This window comes from Topomyia yanbarensis, unplaced genomic scaffold (genome assembly GCF_030247195.1).
Source record: "Topomyia yanbarensis strain Yona2022 unplaced genomic scaffold, ASM3024719v1 HiC_scaffold_76, whole genome shotgun sequence".
NCBI classification, from domain to species: Eukaryota; Metazoa; Arthropoda; class Insecta; order Diptera; family Culicidae; genus Topomyia; species Topomyia yanbarensis.
Window position 1 is genome coordinate 37,091 of NW_026684002.1, and position 18,567 is coordinate 55,657.

The 18,567-nt window shown below is 37.6% G+C and overlaps 1 protein-coding gene across 1 annotated transcript; it reads left to right on the forward strand.

Annotated features, from left to right (window-relative positions):
• The first annotated feature begins 11,536 nt into the window (after nt 1–11,536).
• LOC131696131 (general odorant-binding protein 45-like) lies at nt 11,537–12,394 on the forward strand. Its single transcript, XM_058984676.1, has one exon. The coding sequence runs from the start codon at nt 11,537–11,539 to the stop codon at nt 12,392–12,394; it is 858 nt and encodes a 285-aa protein (XP_058840659.1).
• Nucleotides 12,395–18,567: the final 6,173 nt, after the last annotated feature.

Below are 18,567 nucleotides of genomic sequence, written 5' to 3' on the forward strand. Positions count from 1 at the left end.
ATTAGAAACGAACCTTTTCAAATACATAAAACGCAAAATCCAATCATTGAAAAACAATTGAATTTTACTGTCAAATCCAATTACCAAATGCTTCATTTCTCCTGATTCTTCTTGGCAATTGTGGAATTATGAATCGTTTTCGATGACATTTTCTCAACTGTGAATTTTGATTAATTTGGAGAACTTAGAGATGAACTAATGATACTACGACTTAAAAACAATCCAAAGAATGTAATTATCTTCATCAAACCAAACGAATTTAGAAGAATTTTTTTTCGTCCATTGTTCGTCCAACTGTGAATTTTTTACCAAATAAACAAATAATATTTTTCAGTTAGGAGTATTTTGTAACTTTTTGAAAGTAAAGCTTTCGAAGTTAGTGTAGGGCATTGCTATTTTTTGTGTTTCTCAAAGTCTTTCTTCATATTGTGACAAGTGTCAAAGTTAGCCCAGATGCCAAATTTTGCATAGTTTGGACAGTTTTTGCCCTAAATGAAAATTTATCTCGAAACTTTAACGTAGGGGTTAGGTATTTTTACATAGAATCTATATACAAAGTTTGAAATAAATCGGTTAAGTAGTTTTTGAATGGCAGGTAACACCGCTAATCATGTTTTTCCAGAGAAGTTCTACAAAAAGCTTCGTCACCGTATCGTTTGTCGATATTTTTGCATGGAAAAATTACAGTATGTTTTTGAAATGATACACTATAATGTATAAAAGTTTTGATCAGTTCGCTTCACGCAAAGTTTAAAAAAATTCGAGAAAAGGTGTTTTTTTCACGCCAAAACCCTTACCCCTCTTAATAAAACTTGCAAAGTTGAATATTTTCATAAATGTTACATTCTGAGGAGTCAAAGATAATTTTCGTGTAAATAAGAATAACATTTTACTATATATGGCTATACAAAACAAATGAATAATTTTTCAGCACAATTTTTAAAATACATGATTTTTGCCGCAATTACCGCATTACCGTGGTGTGGTAAATGCAATGCGGTTGCGGTAAGCGGTGCGGTTTTATTATTTTTTTGCGGTTGCGGTGCGGACTATCCATTTACCGCCCACATCCGCACCGCGACGAACCCTAGTTGTCACTACTACGAAAACCTTTTCGCAACATTTCCACCTATCATATGATAATTTCGGGAGAGTGCCGCGTCAGGAGAGATGCCGCACTCTCTATATCTCGTATATGGGGTCACTTTTAAGGACGATTCAAACGATACATCGGATTCCGTCAACGTCAACGGAACGTCACCGTTCCGTCAGGATAAGTTTAATACTTTTCTCTTGTGCCCGTTCACACGTGCCGTGCGTCAAAACGTTCCGTGCCGTTGATGTTGCCGTGCCGTTGTTGATGTGAATGCTTCCATTTAACTGCATGTAGCTAATCTTGACGTTCCGTTGACGTTCCAAACCTGTGACGGAAGTCTGATGTATCGTGTGAATCGTACTTTATACGATAATATGATATTGTGAAATTGTCTTTCGAAGAATTTCAACACTGGAGATGTAAAATAATCCTTATTATTCCTTCACGAAAATTTTATTAATGGCTAGCTAATATCCATCGCGCGTTGCTGCGACCTTAAACGAAATAGAAAACACAATTTGTTCCGAAGCGCCATCTGGCGGGAGATAATTCCCAACCAATAGCACACAAACACGCTCCATAACAAATGCCTACTGTGAATATATATATATATATATATATATATATATATATATATATATATATATATATATATATATATATATATATATATATATATATATATATATATATATATATATATATATATATATATATATATATATATATATATATATATATATATATATATATATATATATATATATATATATATATATATATATATATATATATATATATATATATATATATATATATATATATGTGTGTGTCCAGTTGCACCACGGAGCGTCAAAAATTTTTCCGTACCACATAAAAATTTCGTTTTTGCCTTTCTCATATAGAAATATGTTCAAAACTGAAAATTTCCAAATCGAGTGTGTATTTTTGATGCCAAATGTCTTTAAAATGCATGAAACGTCGAGATTTGATGTAATCTAAAAAAAAATAAAATTGGCGAAAATTGACTTTTTTGGACTTTGGCACCTTTTTGCCTTTCTCATATAGAAAGGTTATGCAATCACTCTAAAAATCGTCAACCTAATCCCGGTCGCGATTTTTTTTACTTTTTTAGCCGTAGGTAAGAGTATGCAATGAGGGGTTGCTACTTTAAAATTGAAACTAGTTAAAATTTCTAAAAGTTAAAAAAGTCTTGGCTTCTTCATAGCTTGAGCGCCCCCCTTTGGGAAGAAATAACTGTTAGATTTATTCCCAAAGGGGGGCGCTCAAGCTATGAAGAAGCCAAGAGTTTTAGGCCTATCAGCTTAAGTTCTTTTCTTCTGAAAGCTTTGGAACGGATAATCGATCATCACATCAGGAACGTTAGTTTAGTTGAATATCCTCTGCACAAAATGCAACATGCATATCAGTGTGGGAAATCCACGATCACTCTGCTTCACGATGTTGTTTACAACATTGAGAAAGCCTTCTCGCTCAAGCAATCTAGCTTGGGTGTATTCCTAGATATTGAGGGTGCTTTTGACAATGTGTCCTTCCAGTCTATTCTGGAAGCGACGCGCGGTCATGGGATACCTGCATGTATCTCAGGTTGGATAAACGCAATGCTTAGTAACCGCATACTTTGCTCGTCACTGCGACAGGCTGAGATACGGAAGTTGAGTATTTGCGGTTGTCCTCAGGGGGGCGTTCTGTCACCTTTGTTATGGAACTTAGTAGCTGACGGCTTGTTGAAGAAACTCAATGAGCTTGGATTTCCAACCTACGGGTTTGCTGACGATTACCAAATACTAATTACTGGATTTTGCATCGGAACAATCTTTGACTTAATGCAACAGGCATTAAGAGCTGTCGAACAGTGGTGTCGACAAGTTAAACTATCAGTTAACCCAAGCAAAACTTCAATGGTTCTTTTCACGAAGAAGCGAATAACAATCGGGGTTCGTCCCTTGCAGTTCTTTGATTCTGAGCTACTGTGTGCAGATCAAGTCAAATACGTTGGAGTCATATTGGATTCCAAACTGAATTGGTCTGCTCACATTGAGTTCAGAGTCAAGAAAGCGTGCATGGCCTTCGGGCAGTGCAGACGAACTTTTGGAAAGACCTGGGGTCTCAAACCTAAATACATCTATTGGATTTACACGACAATTGTACGTCCAATACTGTCATACGGATGCCTTGTGTGGTGGCAGAGGGGAGAGGTGGTGACAGTCCAGTCAAAGCTAAACCATATGCAAAGAATGGCGCTCATGGCGTTGACTGGTGCTTTCACCACGACTCCGACTGCTGCTCTTGAGGCACTTCTAAATATCAAACCATTACACATACACTTAAAACAAGAAGCACTATCATGTGCATACAGACTGCAGGTTACTGGGCTGTGGAACAGTAATCATGTTGATCTTGCTACCAGTCATACACGATTGTGGTCACAAATGGTTACATGGGGTGAAGATATTCTTGCTCCCAGCGATATTACACTCACTTGTAGTTTTCCTTATAGGACATTCCATGTTAAGATTCCCTCTCGAGAGGAGTGGTTGTCTGGCTTTATGGAAAGACAACAACAAACGCAAGTGGTTTGTTACACTGACGGTTCTCTGATGGAGGGACGTGCTGGTGCTGGTGTCTACTGTCGTGAAATGAGACTGGAACAATCTCACTCACTAGGTAGATACTGTACTGTATTCCAAGCAGAAATCTTTGCGATTATGTGCGGGGTGCAATCGGCCCTTCAACTGAGTTTGTCCGGCAGAGTTATAAACTTCTACTCCGATAGTCAGGCTGCAATCAAGGCCCTTAGCTCAGACAAATCCCGGTCCAAGCTAGTGATCGCGTGCCGAACCCAAATCGAAGAACTAAGCATTGTCAACACTATCTACCTTGTCTGGGTGCTCGGACATTGCGGTATTACTGGAAATGAATGGGCTGACGAATTGGCCAGGGCAGGTTCAGCGATTGACTTCGTTGGTCCTGAGCCCGCGCTGCCAATTTCGACAAGTTGGATAAGGGAAAAAATACGGTCCTGGGCTTCGTCCGAGCACCGCAATTATTGGAGAAATCTACAAACGTGTCGCCAAACAAAGGCGTTTCTAGAACAACCATGCCCAGTGGTTTCGAAAAATCTCTTACATTTTTCGAAGCTCCACTGCGGCTTGCTGACCAGGGCTTTAACCGGCCACTGCAAACTCAATTATCACATGGCAACTATTCAGCGCGCTGAGTCTTTTTCATGTGATCTTTGTGAATCCGACTACGGAACTTCATATGATCTGATATGCAACTGCCCAGCGCTAGCGCAATTGCGATTACGAGTCTTCAGCCGTCCTTATATAGACGAAAACATGTTTGGTCGACTGAAACTCAGAGACATACTAAAGTTTCTTATCCAATGTGGTAAAGAGCTTTAGGCTTATTCGCAGGCAAGTTGAACTACTTGTGAGTTTAATTTACCTGTTGTTTATTTTTTGTTTTGTGCTGTTTTTCCCACCCTTCCAAGTCTACTTCCCCACACCTCCTTGTCCTTTCCTTCCGCTCAGGAAATGATGAAAACACACGGCAAGGCACAAATCCCCGACTATGTACGGGGAACGTGCCATTTGAGCCAATATATTCTGATTCCTGAAGAGTATGCAATGAGGGGTTGCTACTTTAAAATTGAAACTAGTTAAAATTTCTAAAAGTTAAAAAAGTTGAAAATTTTCGGCAGGAGCAGGCTTAGAGAAAATGTTCAATGCGTAATTTTTGTGTCAATCTTCCTTCTTCCTTATGTTAGAAATGATTGGATTTGCTCGGAATATTATTCGAAAGGGTACGAACTGACAGTGTTGTGTGCTGTCTGGATAAATACTGTTTACTCTGAACAATTGACGGCAAGTGTTTCCGGTGAACTTTTCCGGCCTCAACTGGAGTTACTGGAAGAGATTTTTCTCACTGAATTTCACTCACTGCATCAAACTGTGTTACGTGGGAGTGGTCGAGCAACTATTGCAGACAGCTCCAAGGAGTCGAAGGCGGACCTGAAGGATAAGGGAGTATTTCAATTTATTTCTTATCGACCATTGTTATTAGTCATAGGGTAATTTTGGGAGAGATGCCGAGTAGGGGTGAAATGCCGCACTCTCTGTATCTTGTATGTCATCAACTGAACCACCGAATAACCATTCTGCCATGCTTCAATCTATTTATACTTAAATACTAAAACTAGAAAATAATCGCATATATTTTTTTCTCGAAATAATCTCCTAAGAACAATGAAAGTTTACAGCACAGGTGCATGCTAACGCTGATTTTATTTTTGGATCGCGGTCGCTCTAGATCCGCTCTGAACTTTTAATAAACTTAACTCTTTTAATATCGCTATTGTAAATAATAGAGCGAACCAAGAGCGACTCGGATCTAGAATCGAAGACAACATCAGTTTGGAGGAGAGCGAGTAAAGGCGCTTTAATCTAGGCTTAATGAGCCAGGGTAAGGTGTAAATACCTCTGTCCCATCCCAAAGGACCAAAGGAGTGACATTAACCTTCTTAGCAAAGTCACTCCCAACGTTTTATCATAACCCCCTATAAACTGAAACAGTCGGTACGGTTGTCCTCGTTTCTTCCTCCTTCATGTTTCAAAACGATTCGTTGGTTGAATCGTTCATTTAATGAATAATTAAAATGCCGTATAATATTGAAACATCTTCAAACCCAACTCTGCACAGTAAGCTTGCCCGTTTTAATATTTGCGATATATTGTAATATGCTTCAAATATTAATGTTGACAAGAAAAACACTAAAGGATACCTGCAGTGTTTTCCAGGATGCTTGTCAATACTGTCTGTGTAAGAGTTAGAATAGAGAATAGAATAGAATACAAAAGTTGAAAATTTTCGGCAGGGTACGAACCCCAAGGATCCTCTTTCTTGATCCGCCGCTGGTTTCAAGCGATGTTTCAGTGTCGACACATAGCATCTCAAGATCGTGGCTGTCGGCTGTATTTGAAACATATTCAATTTATTTAAAGTTGGACAAAATTTTCCTTATTTATTATTATTTTTTGAATATTAAGAATCACGTTAAAAAGTATGTGTAAAAATTTGGGAGTGGATATCAAAATACTTCGCGAGATATTACAAATATAAACTTGAAACAAGGCAATTTTACACTAAACACCCAGTGATAAGCCTGTTATAATTGAAATATCTCGTAAAATACTTCGAGTTCCATTCCGAAATTTTCACATAATCTTCTTAATATAGTTATGTTATCAAAAAAAATGTTTTCAGGGCGACTTTTAAAAAAATTATTTGCTTTTAACACTTGGATACCATCAAAAAAATTTAGATTTGCAGAATGTGAGTCAGTCCACGTCAGTTTTAGTTTCCTCCAATTTTTTTTAATTCTTTAGCTAAAAATCATTGACACGAATTTTAAGCTTTGGCTTAATTTTATATGATTTTCAAGTTATGAGTTTTGGAACTTCATAATATATTTTATTAAATTTCATAAATTTAATAAAATTGAACATTTCGCGATTCCTGATAACTTGGAAACTATTAGATTAGTGGAAAAACCATTAAATAATAAAAGTTGTGTTTTCGCATGATTTCACCGGATTTTTTTTTGAAATATCAGTTTTTATTATGTAATTTATGTATTCTGCAATTGTCAGAAGCAAATAATTGTTTTGGAAATGCGCAAAAAAAAAATTTTTTAGCTTTTCAAATAATTTATAATTATATCGAGAAGATTGTGTGAAATTTTCAGAATGGAGCTCGAAGTATTTTACGGGATATTTCAATTATAATAGGCCTATCTCTGGGCGTTTAGTGTAAAATTGCCTTGTTTTAAGTTTATAATTGTAATATCTCGCAAAGTATTTTGATGTCCACTACCATATTTTTACATAATCTTTTCAACATATTTCTTAATATTTAAAGAAAATAATAGGTGAAAAAAATTTGGTCCAGATTTAAAAAATCAATTTGTTTCAAATAATTGCAAATTTTATAAGTTACTAGCTAATACCCATCGCGCGTTGCTGCGACTTTCAAAGAAATAGGAGGAAAACACAATTTGTTCCGAAGCGCAGTCTAGCGGGCAGATAATCGTCAACCAATAGCACACAAACACGCACCATAACAAAAGCCTACTACGTATTAATTTTGACGGCAATCGTTTACGCCGTTTGGGAGTCTATAAATCTTATACATACAAACTTTGACTTTTATATATAGACTAGCTAATGCCCGTCACGCGTTGCTGCGACTTTCAACGAAATAGAATTAAAACACAATTTGCTCCGAAGCGCCATCTGGCGGGCAGATAATCCCCAACTAATAGTACACAAAGACGCTCCATAACAAATGCCTACTACGTATACATTTTGACGGCGATCGGTTAAACCGTTTGGGAGTCCATGAATCATATACATACAAACATTGACTTTTATATATATATATATATATATATATATATATATATATATATATATATATATATATATATATATATATATATATATATATATATATATATATATATATATATATATATATATATATATATATATATATATATATATATATATATATATATATATATATATATATATATATATACTAGCTAATACCCATCGCGCGTTGCTGCGACTTTCAACGAAATAGGAGAAAAACACAATTTGTTCCGAAGCGCCATCTGGCGGGCAGGTAATCCCCAACCAATAGCACACAAACACGCTCCATAACAAATGCTTACTATGCATGAATTTTTACGGGAATCGGTTAAGCCGTTTGGGAGTCCATAAATCATATACATACAAACATTCACTTTTATATATATATAGAAGAAGAAGATAGAAGATAGATAGATAGATAGATAGATAGATATAGAGATAGATAGATAGATAGATAGATAGATAGATAGATAGATAGATAGATAGATAGATAGATAGATATAACAAAAAAATATTTTTTTGTAAATTTTTTTCGGTAAGTTCATTTGAAAATGCAACTTTTTTTATTTAATATGTTTTTTAATATATCGAATCGTTTCCGAGTTATCAGTGATTGAAAAATGTACAATTTTATAAACTTCAAAAGTTCAAAAAATAATAACTTGGAAAAAATATAAAATTCAGCCAGAATATACAATACGTGTCAATTATTTTTAACTAAAGAATGCAAGAAAATGTTTTGGAAAAATTATTACCCTACATATTGTTTGCTCGTTGACATAATTGAAGGGTGTACGATCAAAAATTGATAAAACATTTTGTAAAGAATATGTGTAAATCGGTGAGACGATTTAATGAAAAATCAAATCATGTTTCTTTTGCAAGTTTAATTCATTTTATTTTAGCCCTTCATACAGCGTTAATGTGAATGTTGGTTGATAACTTAAATCTTCAGCCACCGGAGTATTCCATGCACTGATGGTGGGTTTCTATATCATCATCATCATCATCCATCGTGAAAGTTGTTTAATTTAATATTTTTTAAATTTAGTAATTTAATTTAAGTCAACCTGGTGCAGTAATCAAGTGACACGGTTCTGAAGAGACGAAATCGAAATCGAGTTATACGAGTGCTTGTGAATTAATTATAGATGGATTTAAAATTGACTGCTCGTTTCGTGCGTTTTGTTAACTAGGGTAGAATGAGGGTACAACAGGTATAGGGAATCAGCTTTCCTATGTTAGTGCAGAGGTCGCTCAAGTTGCGTGAATTAGATACACGGCAGAGAACATCGTTGACGACTGTCATTTTGACTATAGCCGTGGATCAGCTGTATTAGTAACGGCGTCGTTTATGTTTTCGCGCGTTGTTCTGTGAAAACGCATTGTCTGTCGTCCTCGTTGTAGTAGGGGAGCCCTGGGGCTAGTTGGCGGTTGGGGTAAGTTGGCGGAATCCCTTTTTCTCTGTTTGTATTAGACATATAGCGCTGCCTCTTCTTGTGTACCTCAAGTTATGCGAAGCCCGTTATCCAATGTGTTTTTGTTGCAAAACGATTTGTTTGGTGGAAGTTGTGGGTGATATTGTGTTTTCGAGCATACCAAGTAAATTTTCTAAATTTTAAATACTTTGCGTTATTTAGGGTGATTTTCAATTCATTTCCTGAATGATTATATTTTTCGATAGCGCATGAAAAGAGCTTTCATTATCCGTATAGATATTACTTATATCCACAAACAAAAGTTATTTTTTAAATAGTTTTTAATAAAATATGCGATTGGTGTAAGTTGGCGGTGCTGCATGCGGGGCAAGTTGGCGATACTATTTACAGTGCAAAAAAAGTCATCAAAAATTTTTATTTCTGGAATTCACTCCAAAGTAAGAAAATCTATTTCTTGTGTATCTCGCCGATGTAGGAGACATTTATTCTGGCCAATTGCATGAAGAATTTCGAAAATTAGCTTTTGAATAGGGAGTACACGCAGCAAATGTCGTAATAGCAAATGTCGGTTAACATACAGTTTTCTTGAAAAGACATTCAGCACGTTCCAAAAGGACCCTTGACGTGATTGAATCTCCATTTGATTGGTTATTTTTTGGAGTATTCTCACATACCGCCAACTTACCCCGGGGCCGGGGTAAGTTGGCGGGTTTTCCGCGTCACATATTTTTGTCTCTAAAATGGAGACAGTGCATCAAACACTTTAAAAAAAATGTTGCCAACAGTCTGCTCTTTCATGCCGTGTATTCTATTTTGCAAAATCTACCTACATTAAAGCGGTAAAAATTGAAAACTGAAAACACCGCCAACTACACGCCCTACATTTAATCGATGAAAAAAATTGTCAAGTGAGCATTTTCGTACGTGAAAATTAATGCTGAACTCGAGTGTTGTGCTCGTTTGGGGACACCACAGGTCACTACTATAATGTAAATTTGAATTATTTTAGCAGGAAAATTATGCGAAATTTCGTGCGAATAACGCCAAACGAAGTAAAGATGACATAAAGAATTCAATTGCATCTGTTCAAAATGGCACAAGTATTCGATCAGTCTCTAAAGAATTTAACGTTCCGTTCGAAACATCATGTGCTCGTCTGAAAAAAGTGCTCGTTATCAATGAAAGCGCATCAGATATTTCGCAAAAAACATGATCCAAAAAGAGAAGGAAAAGGAATCCAAGAAATTGCTTCGAATCGCAAACGTGATCGTCGCACAGAAGATAGTGATCTATCGCACACCCAGATTTTAAAAACATCGAAAAAAGTACCTTCGCTTTTTTAGATTTAGCTTGAAAAATATTTAGCCAGGCATAAAATGATTGTTACCAAAACGTTGCCAGATGTTTAACCTTTCCAGCGAGTTTGTCAAAATCTGTGTACCATCGCATGAGCTCGCCAAATAAGGGACCATTCATAAATTACGTAACGCGTTTAGGGGGGAGGGTGTACGACAAGTATTGACATGTTGGGACATTTGGGGAAGGGGGAGTAAGCTAGATCGTTATGTAACATGTTTTAACTGAACAAAAAAATTTTTTTCGAGGAATTTGTTACGTAATAGTGGAGGGGGGATAGGGAAATTTGTAACAATTAGTTGCACGGGGGGAGGGGGAGTCAATTTTGGGCAATTTTTGCGTTATGTAATTTATGAATGATCACTAAAACAGACGTAATTAAGGTTGAACAGAGAAAGCGCAAAAATCGAAAACGAAAAAAGCAGTATTTTTCCACACCGTGTGTTAGATCTTCTTTAAAATCAATCAGCAGTACTGTAACAACATTCTAAATAAGCTGATTGATTTTTATGAAGATCTAACACACGGTGTGGAAAAAAACTGCTTTTTTCGTTTTCGATTTTTGCCCATTCTCTGTCCAACCTTAACCCCACGATACTCTACTAATCACATTAGGATCAAATGTGTGTAACACTAAGCAAACTGAACTATGACAAACTTTAATTTAAACTCCAACTCCTTATACCTAACCTTGAACTGCAGTCTCAATTGCTTTCGAACTATTGATTTCAAGCTTTTGATGTCTAAAATAACGACATAATGTTAAATTATATAAGTCATGAATAGATTAGGTATTTAAAAATATCGAACAGTTAAATATATCTATGTATTTCAGTCAAACCTTCTAATTCACATGAAATGTTCAAACTCGATAATAATGTGTGAATCGTCATAGCAAAATATTTCGACTCCTCACCAGTAACTTTCTAGCAGTTAGTCAAACGCTCAAAAACGCCCATGTCATTGACTTAGCGTACTTCCTGCTTCTGAATGTTATGACTTTTGCAAACTGTCCTATCGAATGTTATCACTACCAAACTACCGGCACACCGTTCATTGAATCCGCACGCGTACGAAAGGCACGTCCGGGATGATACGCTCTGGGCAGGTTTAAATACGCCCACATGTAGCCCTAGCAAGTCAGTTAACCCCGTGCCCTTGGACTCTCGAACCTCGTAGCGTTCACAATGGGAAAACTCGTAACCGTGCTCGTTCTGGGATGCTATCTGTCGGCGGTACTGGCTGAGCTTCCCCACTACACCGTGTATAAAAGTTTCGAAACCGCCCTGTACGAATGTGCCGAGTACTTCCAAGTGCCGAATTGCACCGTCCAAAAATATATCCGCGAATCATTCCCAGATGATAGAGAGGTGCAGGTGTTGATTCGTTGTACCTTGATCAATCTTGGCGGCTGGGATGACAGCATTGGTGGACGTGATTATGTACTGCGAAACTTCTTTGCTCCATCTGCTGACGACAAATGCTACGAGCGACGAACTCGTGAATGTATCTACACCACGTTGGATAGTCTGACCTACTACTGCCCGTATAGGCGCGCTTATGAAACTTTCAGATGCTACTACCGATACTATGGAGAATTGATCACAAGTGGACAATACATTCCCAAAGAACTGAATGAACTACAACAGTTGGCCCTAACAGGACTCATCATCTCCAACCTACCTCAGGACGTTCTTATCCAGTACTGCCGAGGAGACATTATGTACGAATCTAACTTCCCGCAACTCTTGTATTTGCTGCTTATCCGTGGAGGATACTATAGCTGCCGGAGCGGCTTCCGACTGGACAATTTGTACACTCAAGTGGGTGACCCGATTCTGCTCGATCCGCAGACCCAGCAGTGCATCGATGGTGTGGCAAGGGAGAAGTGCAACGCCGACGAGGTCACACGAGTTCACCAATCATTCGTCAGATGTTTGAGCAATATTTTCCCGTTGGTACAGTACGTGCAAGAGGCAGCGAAGACTTTGGTCGGCGACGGGGACGGATGCATCTGTTCCAATGCACTGTACAATGGAAACTAGGCTCTGGCGGTTCTTTTTAACACTGTTGATTTGCGGCACAAACGATTTAAAATATTATTCTACTTTGCAATCTATTCGATACATAGAAGTTTTTTTTATTCCGAAACAAACAACCCAACATTCACATATTTCAGTTAAGTTAGAAATATTCTAAGTCAAATCGTCACTTATTCGAAAGTTGTTTTATTAAGGAGAAAGATTGTGTACATCGAAACTCAAACAAGTTAATATCGTTTTTTTCCCATATCTACACGGATTGTTAAATCTTCATGAAAATCAATCAGCAATTTAACAATAAGAAATTCACGAACGGGAAAAATTTTCGAAAACGGCCGATGTTTTTATGCTTGGGGACACAAGACTTGTATGTTTGTTTTTCAGTGCTTCGGATTCTCCTCGTCAATAACTAACACCAACTTAATGCTAGTTCGATAAGTCTAAACCAACACCAAATTGGCGCTAGTTAGGCACTAAAATTCAAAAGTGTGATTTTTCCAATTGAAAAAATCGGCCGTTACAGATTGGGCAGCTCCAGCCTTGATCCAATTATCATTTGAATCGAACATTCTTCGTTTAATTTATTCTTCGTACGACGAACGTCTTAGATAAACTAATACTCCCCTCATTTTCACAGTACTAGCTACAGCTATGCCTTCCAGCTGTGCAGTCTCAAAAAAAACAAAAGAGGGCCTCCTTGATGGTCTTTCTTCAACCACAGACCAAAACACCCAACCACCAGAACTATAACCTTTCTCTTCTTTACCCGGGCCAGTTTCGTCTATCTACCGACGTGTGATATTGCTGCCTATTGCTAGCTCAAAATTCATAATCCTTTCTTCAATCAGACCCTCGCCTACACAAAAGTTCCCTCATAATATAGGATATACTTTGGCACGGGTGGACTAATTGGTTCTAATATCACGCCACGTTTGATTCAATGGCGAGGGTTGATGAAATAGCTTATGATTTATTAAACCTTGGAAGTTTTAATAGGGATACTGAAACGTCGATGCAATTAAAATAAATGGCCATCCTAGCCTCATACCGAAATTCTGCGAACTGTGTGCAACCCTCATAAAACGCTTTTCTCCGTTCTTAGCGTGTTCCAGAAGCTCAGTATCGGTGCCCATGTCCGATGTATATTATTTTGCATAAGCTGTGAGCAAAAGTCAGTTCTCAGAGCGTTTTCACATATCTCAACATAACTCATCGCACGTCCATCAATTTAGTCGTTTATCATATTTTTTTTTCTTCCTGCATCAGAAATGTTGGGTTTTCTTGCATAGCAGAGCGATGCAGATTTTAATTACTTCTCGAGTTGCTAGATACTTTTGCTGATTTATTCATAACAGATGACAGGGTTGTTTTCGAAATCTTATTAACTTGACGATATCTTCAGTATATATTCACTGTACATTTTCACTGTTGTGTTTGAACTAAAAATTTGAAAAAAATATTACACATAGGGTGACGAGCGTATTTTGGCCATGTTTCCATTGTCATCCTACATTGAGTCAAATGGTAGGGCTAAAACAAGGGCACTCGATTCGAGTTTTCATTGCGCACAAACCCGAGCATTTCACCATTTTTCAGGGCATTTGTGTTATTATCTTGGTTCTTAACATTGTGCGAATAGGTTAGGAAATAAAGTTTTCCATTTTAGAACTTGTTAATGGTTAACAAATCTCATTAGCCAGCGTTCTAGATTTACTAAAATAATGAGACCAAATTTACCCTATCAAAATCAATATTAAAAATAATTTTATATGAATTTGAATTTATTCTTTCTCGGAAGCATAAGTGTACTGAGCTAAAAATATGTGCTGCCTACTCCGAAACTGCCCCACGCTGTATCAAAAGAAATCAAACGAAAAACTGCTTAATTGCTGCAGATTACATCCTAAATTCGGATTCGAAGCACCTGTGCACACACCGGATGATGGCCGCTACAGTCGCTTTCCTATAGTTTAATAATAAACCTCCAGTTAGGCTAATGAAACTTTCCTAGCCCGAATACTTGAACAAAAATAATTTACTTTGAGTTTTTTTGGTCAATACGCAAACAAATAACTAAATAAATGCCATCCGTGGCTATGACGTGCGAATCTACGCAGCGCTTCAGCATAAGAAAATTACATAACAGACAAGACGTAATCAGAGCTATTTGTTAAATGATGTTGAAGCGGGTGAACAAATGCGATGCAAAGTTGTATCCGAAAAATATGAAAGGGAAATGATAAGCAGTATTTTGGGTGATCCATCTAGAAATCTTTTAAAATGTGAATGTCTCAGTCCACTAGAGGGCGGAACGGGGTAAGATGAATAACCCAAGCATATTGTATTTTTTGTCTTATTGGCTGATTGTTCAGTTTAAGCCGTGTGGCGTTGTGCGTAGGGTTGTGGTACCGGTAATACCGGTACCGCAAATCTCGGGAATACCGACCGATTATTAGTACCACAATACAGTCGTGATTCGCTGGTAGGACACTTTTTAACTGGACCGCTTTTTAGTTGGACCTCCGCTAGTAAGACCATTGTCCAACTAAAAAGCATCTGAATGTCGAAATCTTATGTCAAATTTACTTTGACAATCAATCTATATTAATTTTATTTATTCGATCTTCGGCAGATACCGTACAGATTAAGTGTAAACGACTTATTGTTATAGTGTTAAAAGTTAGTAATCGCTAACTTATAACTAGATTGAGTAATATGATAGTCAAAGATTTCGGAAGTTTCATTAAATTTGCGGTAACATCTATCTACCGGATTATTCTGGCCGTATGCTGTACGGGGCCTAGGAATCCATAAAAGCGGTCGGTTTCTTATAACACGAGGAGGAACAAACAAATTAATCCTTGAAAGAATATCGGGACAGTCAATATTGCTCGACAACATATCAAAAATGAACATTCTTTACAAGAAAGTACGACGTGACTCCAGCGTTGGCAAATCTAGCAGCATACATCTATTATTATACGGTGGCAGACGGATAGGGTCGTTCCATGGCAGTTTTCTTAAAGCAAACCGTACAAAGCTTCTTTGAACACGCTCCAATCGATTGCTTTGCACGGCATTGTACGGCGCCCACACTTGTACAGCGTACTCTAAAATGCTACGGACCAATACGCAGTATATAGATTTCAGAGTGTAGAAATCCTCGAAGTCAGCAGTGTTTCGTTTCAAAAACCCCAATGTTGCAAAAGCTTTAGCCGTTGTCGCTGTGATGTGGTCGGCGAAGCGAAGTTTTCTGTCAAATAACACTCCCAGGTCACGGATAGATTCCACGCACTCGATGACACACGCTTGAAGGGTATATTCGCAGCGCCTTAGAGTTGTCGAGCTCCCGAAGCTTATCACCTTACATTTATCGACGTTGATCTGCATTCCATTCAGCGAGCACCACTCTTCAATATTGACTATATCCTCTTGGAGCACAGCTGAATCGAGTCCCGAAGCAATGGAGCGAAAGATTTTCAGATCATCAGCGTAGAGCAGTTTTCCAAACTTGATGCGGGTGCAGAGATCGTTGAAGAATAATATAAAGATAAGGGGCCCTAAGTGACTTCCTTGAGGGACACCGGTTGGTGTTTCAAATACGCTTGAGCATGTGGTGCAGATTCTAACAAAAGCGGATCGTTCAGAAAGGTAAGATTGTAACCACCTGGTTACCCACGGAGGAAGTCCTAATCGCTGCAGTTTCATAACCGCAATGTTGTGCGGCACCTTGTCGAATGCTTTGGCGAAATCAAAATATATTGCATCAACTTGCTGGCGCTTCTCGATGGCTGGAACTAGAAAACTTGTGTACGTCATCAAGTTCGAAGTTGTCGAGCGTTTCTTCACATCTGATAATTATTAGAGATGTGAAAAAGATGCAATTACACTCCTAACGTCTCCTTTGGAGAGTTTTTAACATCTGTCAGTTGGTCCAACTAACGAATCAAATTCGTTAGTTGGACAGAGATTTGGCTCAATCAGCGAATCACGAAAATATTTCGGTACCATACAAAATTTTTATGAAAAATATATAGATTCTATAGCGAGTACCGTTTCCAAATATCGGCCGCAAGGCCATTAGGCAGGATCATTAAGCTTCATGCTGTTTTTGATTTATTCCGATGCAGCTGTCGTTAAAGATACGTAATCGAACTTTTTTCATTTTTTGTACGCCAAATAAGTAATAAAAAAGGATTTTATTTTTTATTTTATTTTATTTATTTATTTATTCTTATTTTTCATCTGACCTATGTTGGTCTACATGAAATGTAGTTGAATGGGAAAAGCCCATTTCAGGATATATTTCAGAAGCAATCCTCAAATGGGCGTAAAAACCCATTATCTTTTCATGTATTTACACCTGATTACAATGGATTCACACTACAATAAAATATAATAACATAGTACACAGCATTACATAAATAAAAAATACAAATATTACAAAAAATGAATCTTAAAATCTAAGTCAACCTTCTTAGTCTATTTTTGAAAACATCACATGATAAAGAAAAGTCAAAATGGCCATAAACACTATTAAAAACATTGCACATCGCCCTAACGGTTTCGTTCTGACCGTAGTCGGTGCGTTGAAACTCGAGTCTTAAAAAGTTATGCGATCTGAGATTTCTCGGGGGCACATTGATATTTATTTGTGAGAGAATGTCTGGAGCATCTATTTGGCCAGTTAATATCTTCCCAACAAATACTGCTCTAAATGTGTTCCGCCTTTTGGCTAGGGTTTCCATATCGAGCAGACGACAGCGATCGATGTACGGTGGTAGCTCTGTTGGGTTACGCCACGGCAGAGTTCTAAGAGCAAAACGGAGGAATCTTGCCTGCACTGCTTCTATTCGGTTGATCCAAATGCTTGTGTAAGGACACCAAATGGGTGCTGAAGCTTCCAAGACAGATCGCACAAGTGAAAAGTAGAGTGCCCGCAAACAATATGGATCAGTGAACTCTTTGGCGATTCTTATAATGAAACCGAGATTTCTATTTGCCTGTGCTGTAACATGAGAGTAATGATTTCTGAATGTCAGTTGTGAGTCCAGAAGTACACCGAGGTCTCTGACAACTGTCATTCTCTCTAGCGATTCCCCGGAAATGGTGTAGTTCCACAGTATTGGATTTTTTCTACGTGTAAAAGATATTATGGAGCATTTGGACACGCTGAGAGCCAGCAAGTTGCGATTACACCAACAACAAAAGGCATCTAAGTGTTTCTGTAGTTCCTTGCAATCTTCTATTGACCGCACAATAAGAAATAGTTTGAGATCATCGGCATATATAAGTCTACACCCAGGAGGTATAACAAAACAAACGTCATTGAAAAACAACGAAAAAACAACGGTCCTAGATTGCTCCCTTGAGGCACTCCCGACAAGTTGATGAAACTGTAAGACTCGTAATTTCCTAATTTTACACACAGAGAACGATTTACGAGATATGATTTAAGCCACCCTATAAAATAATCCGAAGCGCCCAGCCGCTTCATCTTTGCCAGTAGAAGAGAGTGATCTACACGATCGAATGCAGCCTTGAGATCCGTGTATACAGTATCGACCTGAGATCCAAGTTCAATATTTTTAATACAGAGCGAAGTGAATTGGGCTAGATTAGTAGTTGTCGATCTACCAGGAAAAAAGCCATGTTGGTCCTTCGATATATATGCTCTGGTCTCGCGAAACAGCACATTTCCTACTAATATTTCAAATAACTTTGAGCCAGCGCAGAGTGAAGTTATGCCACGATAGTTCGATAGTTATAAAATTGAATCATCACAACCACACCTTTCACTGAGCTACCTTGATCCCTATCCTTTTGCTGGGATGGTCAAAAATGCTAACCCATGTGGCTAAATTCACTGTCACGGAAGACATAGTGTCAAACGAGGACGCGTTTACATTTTTTTTAGATAATCAATTAAAATCATTCTGAAGTTTTAAAAGTTGAACATAACATATATTGTTATTTTTTTTCCTTGTTTATTTGACACGGCTCTATGCGTTAGCATAACTGAGCTGTGGGTCTTTTATGATTTTTTCAATATGTGAAAATTAAAATTAACTTTCATGTGTCCATCGGGTCTTGTTGACGCAGCTTGCTGATGCGTGTTGAGATCCTCGTCTTTGGTGGTGAAACATAGGTTCAAAGCAAGCAAACGATATTACTTG

What these genes read in the sequence shown, in the direction of transcription:
- LOC131696131 (XM_058984676.1), top strand. Translation starts at nt 11,537, where the DNA reads ATGGGAAAACTCGTAACCGTGCTCGTTCTGGGATGCTATCTGTCGGCG.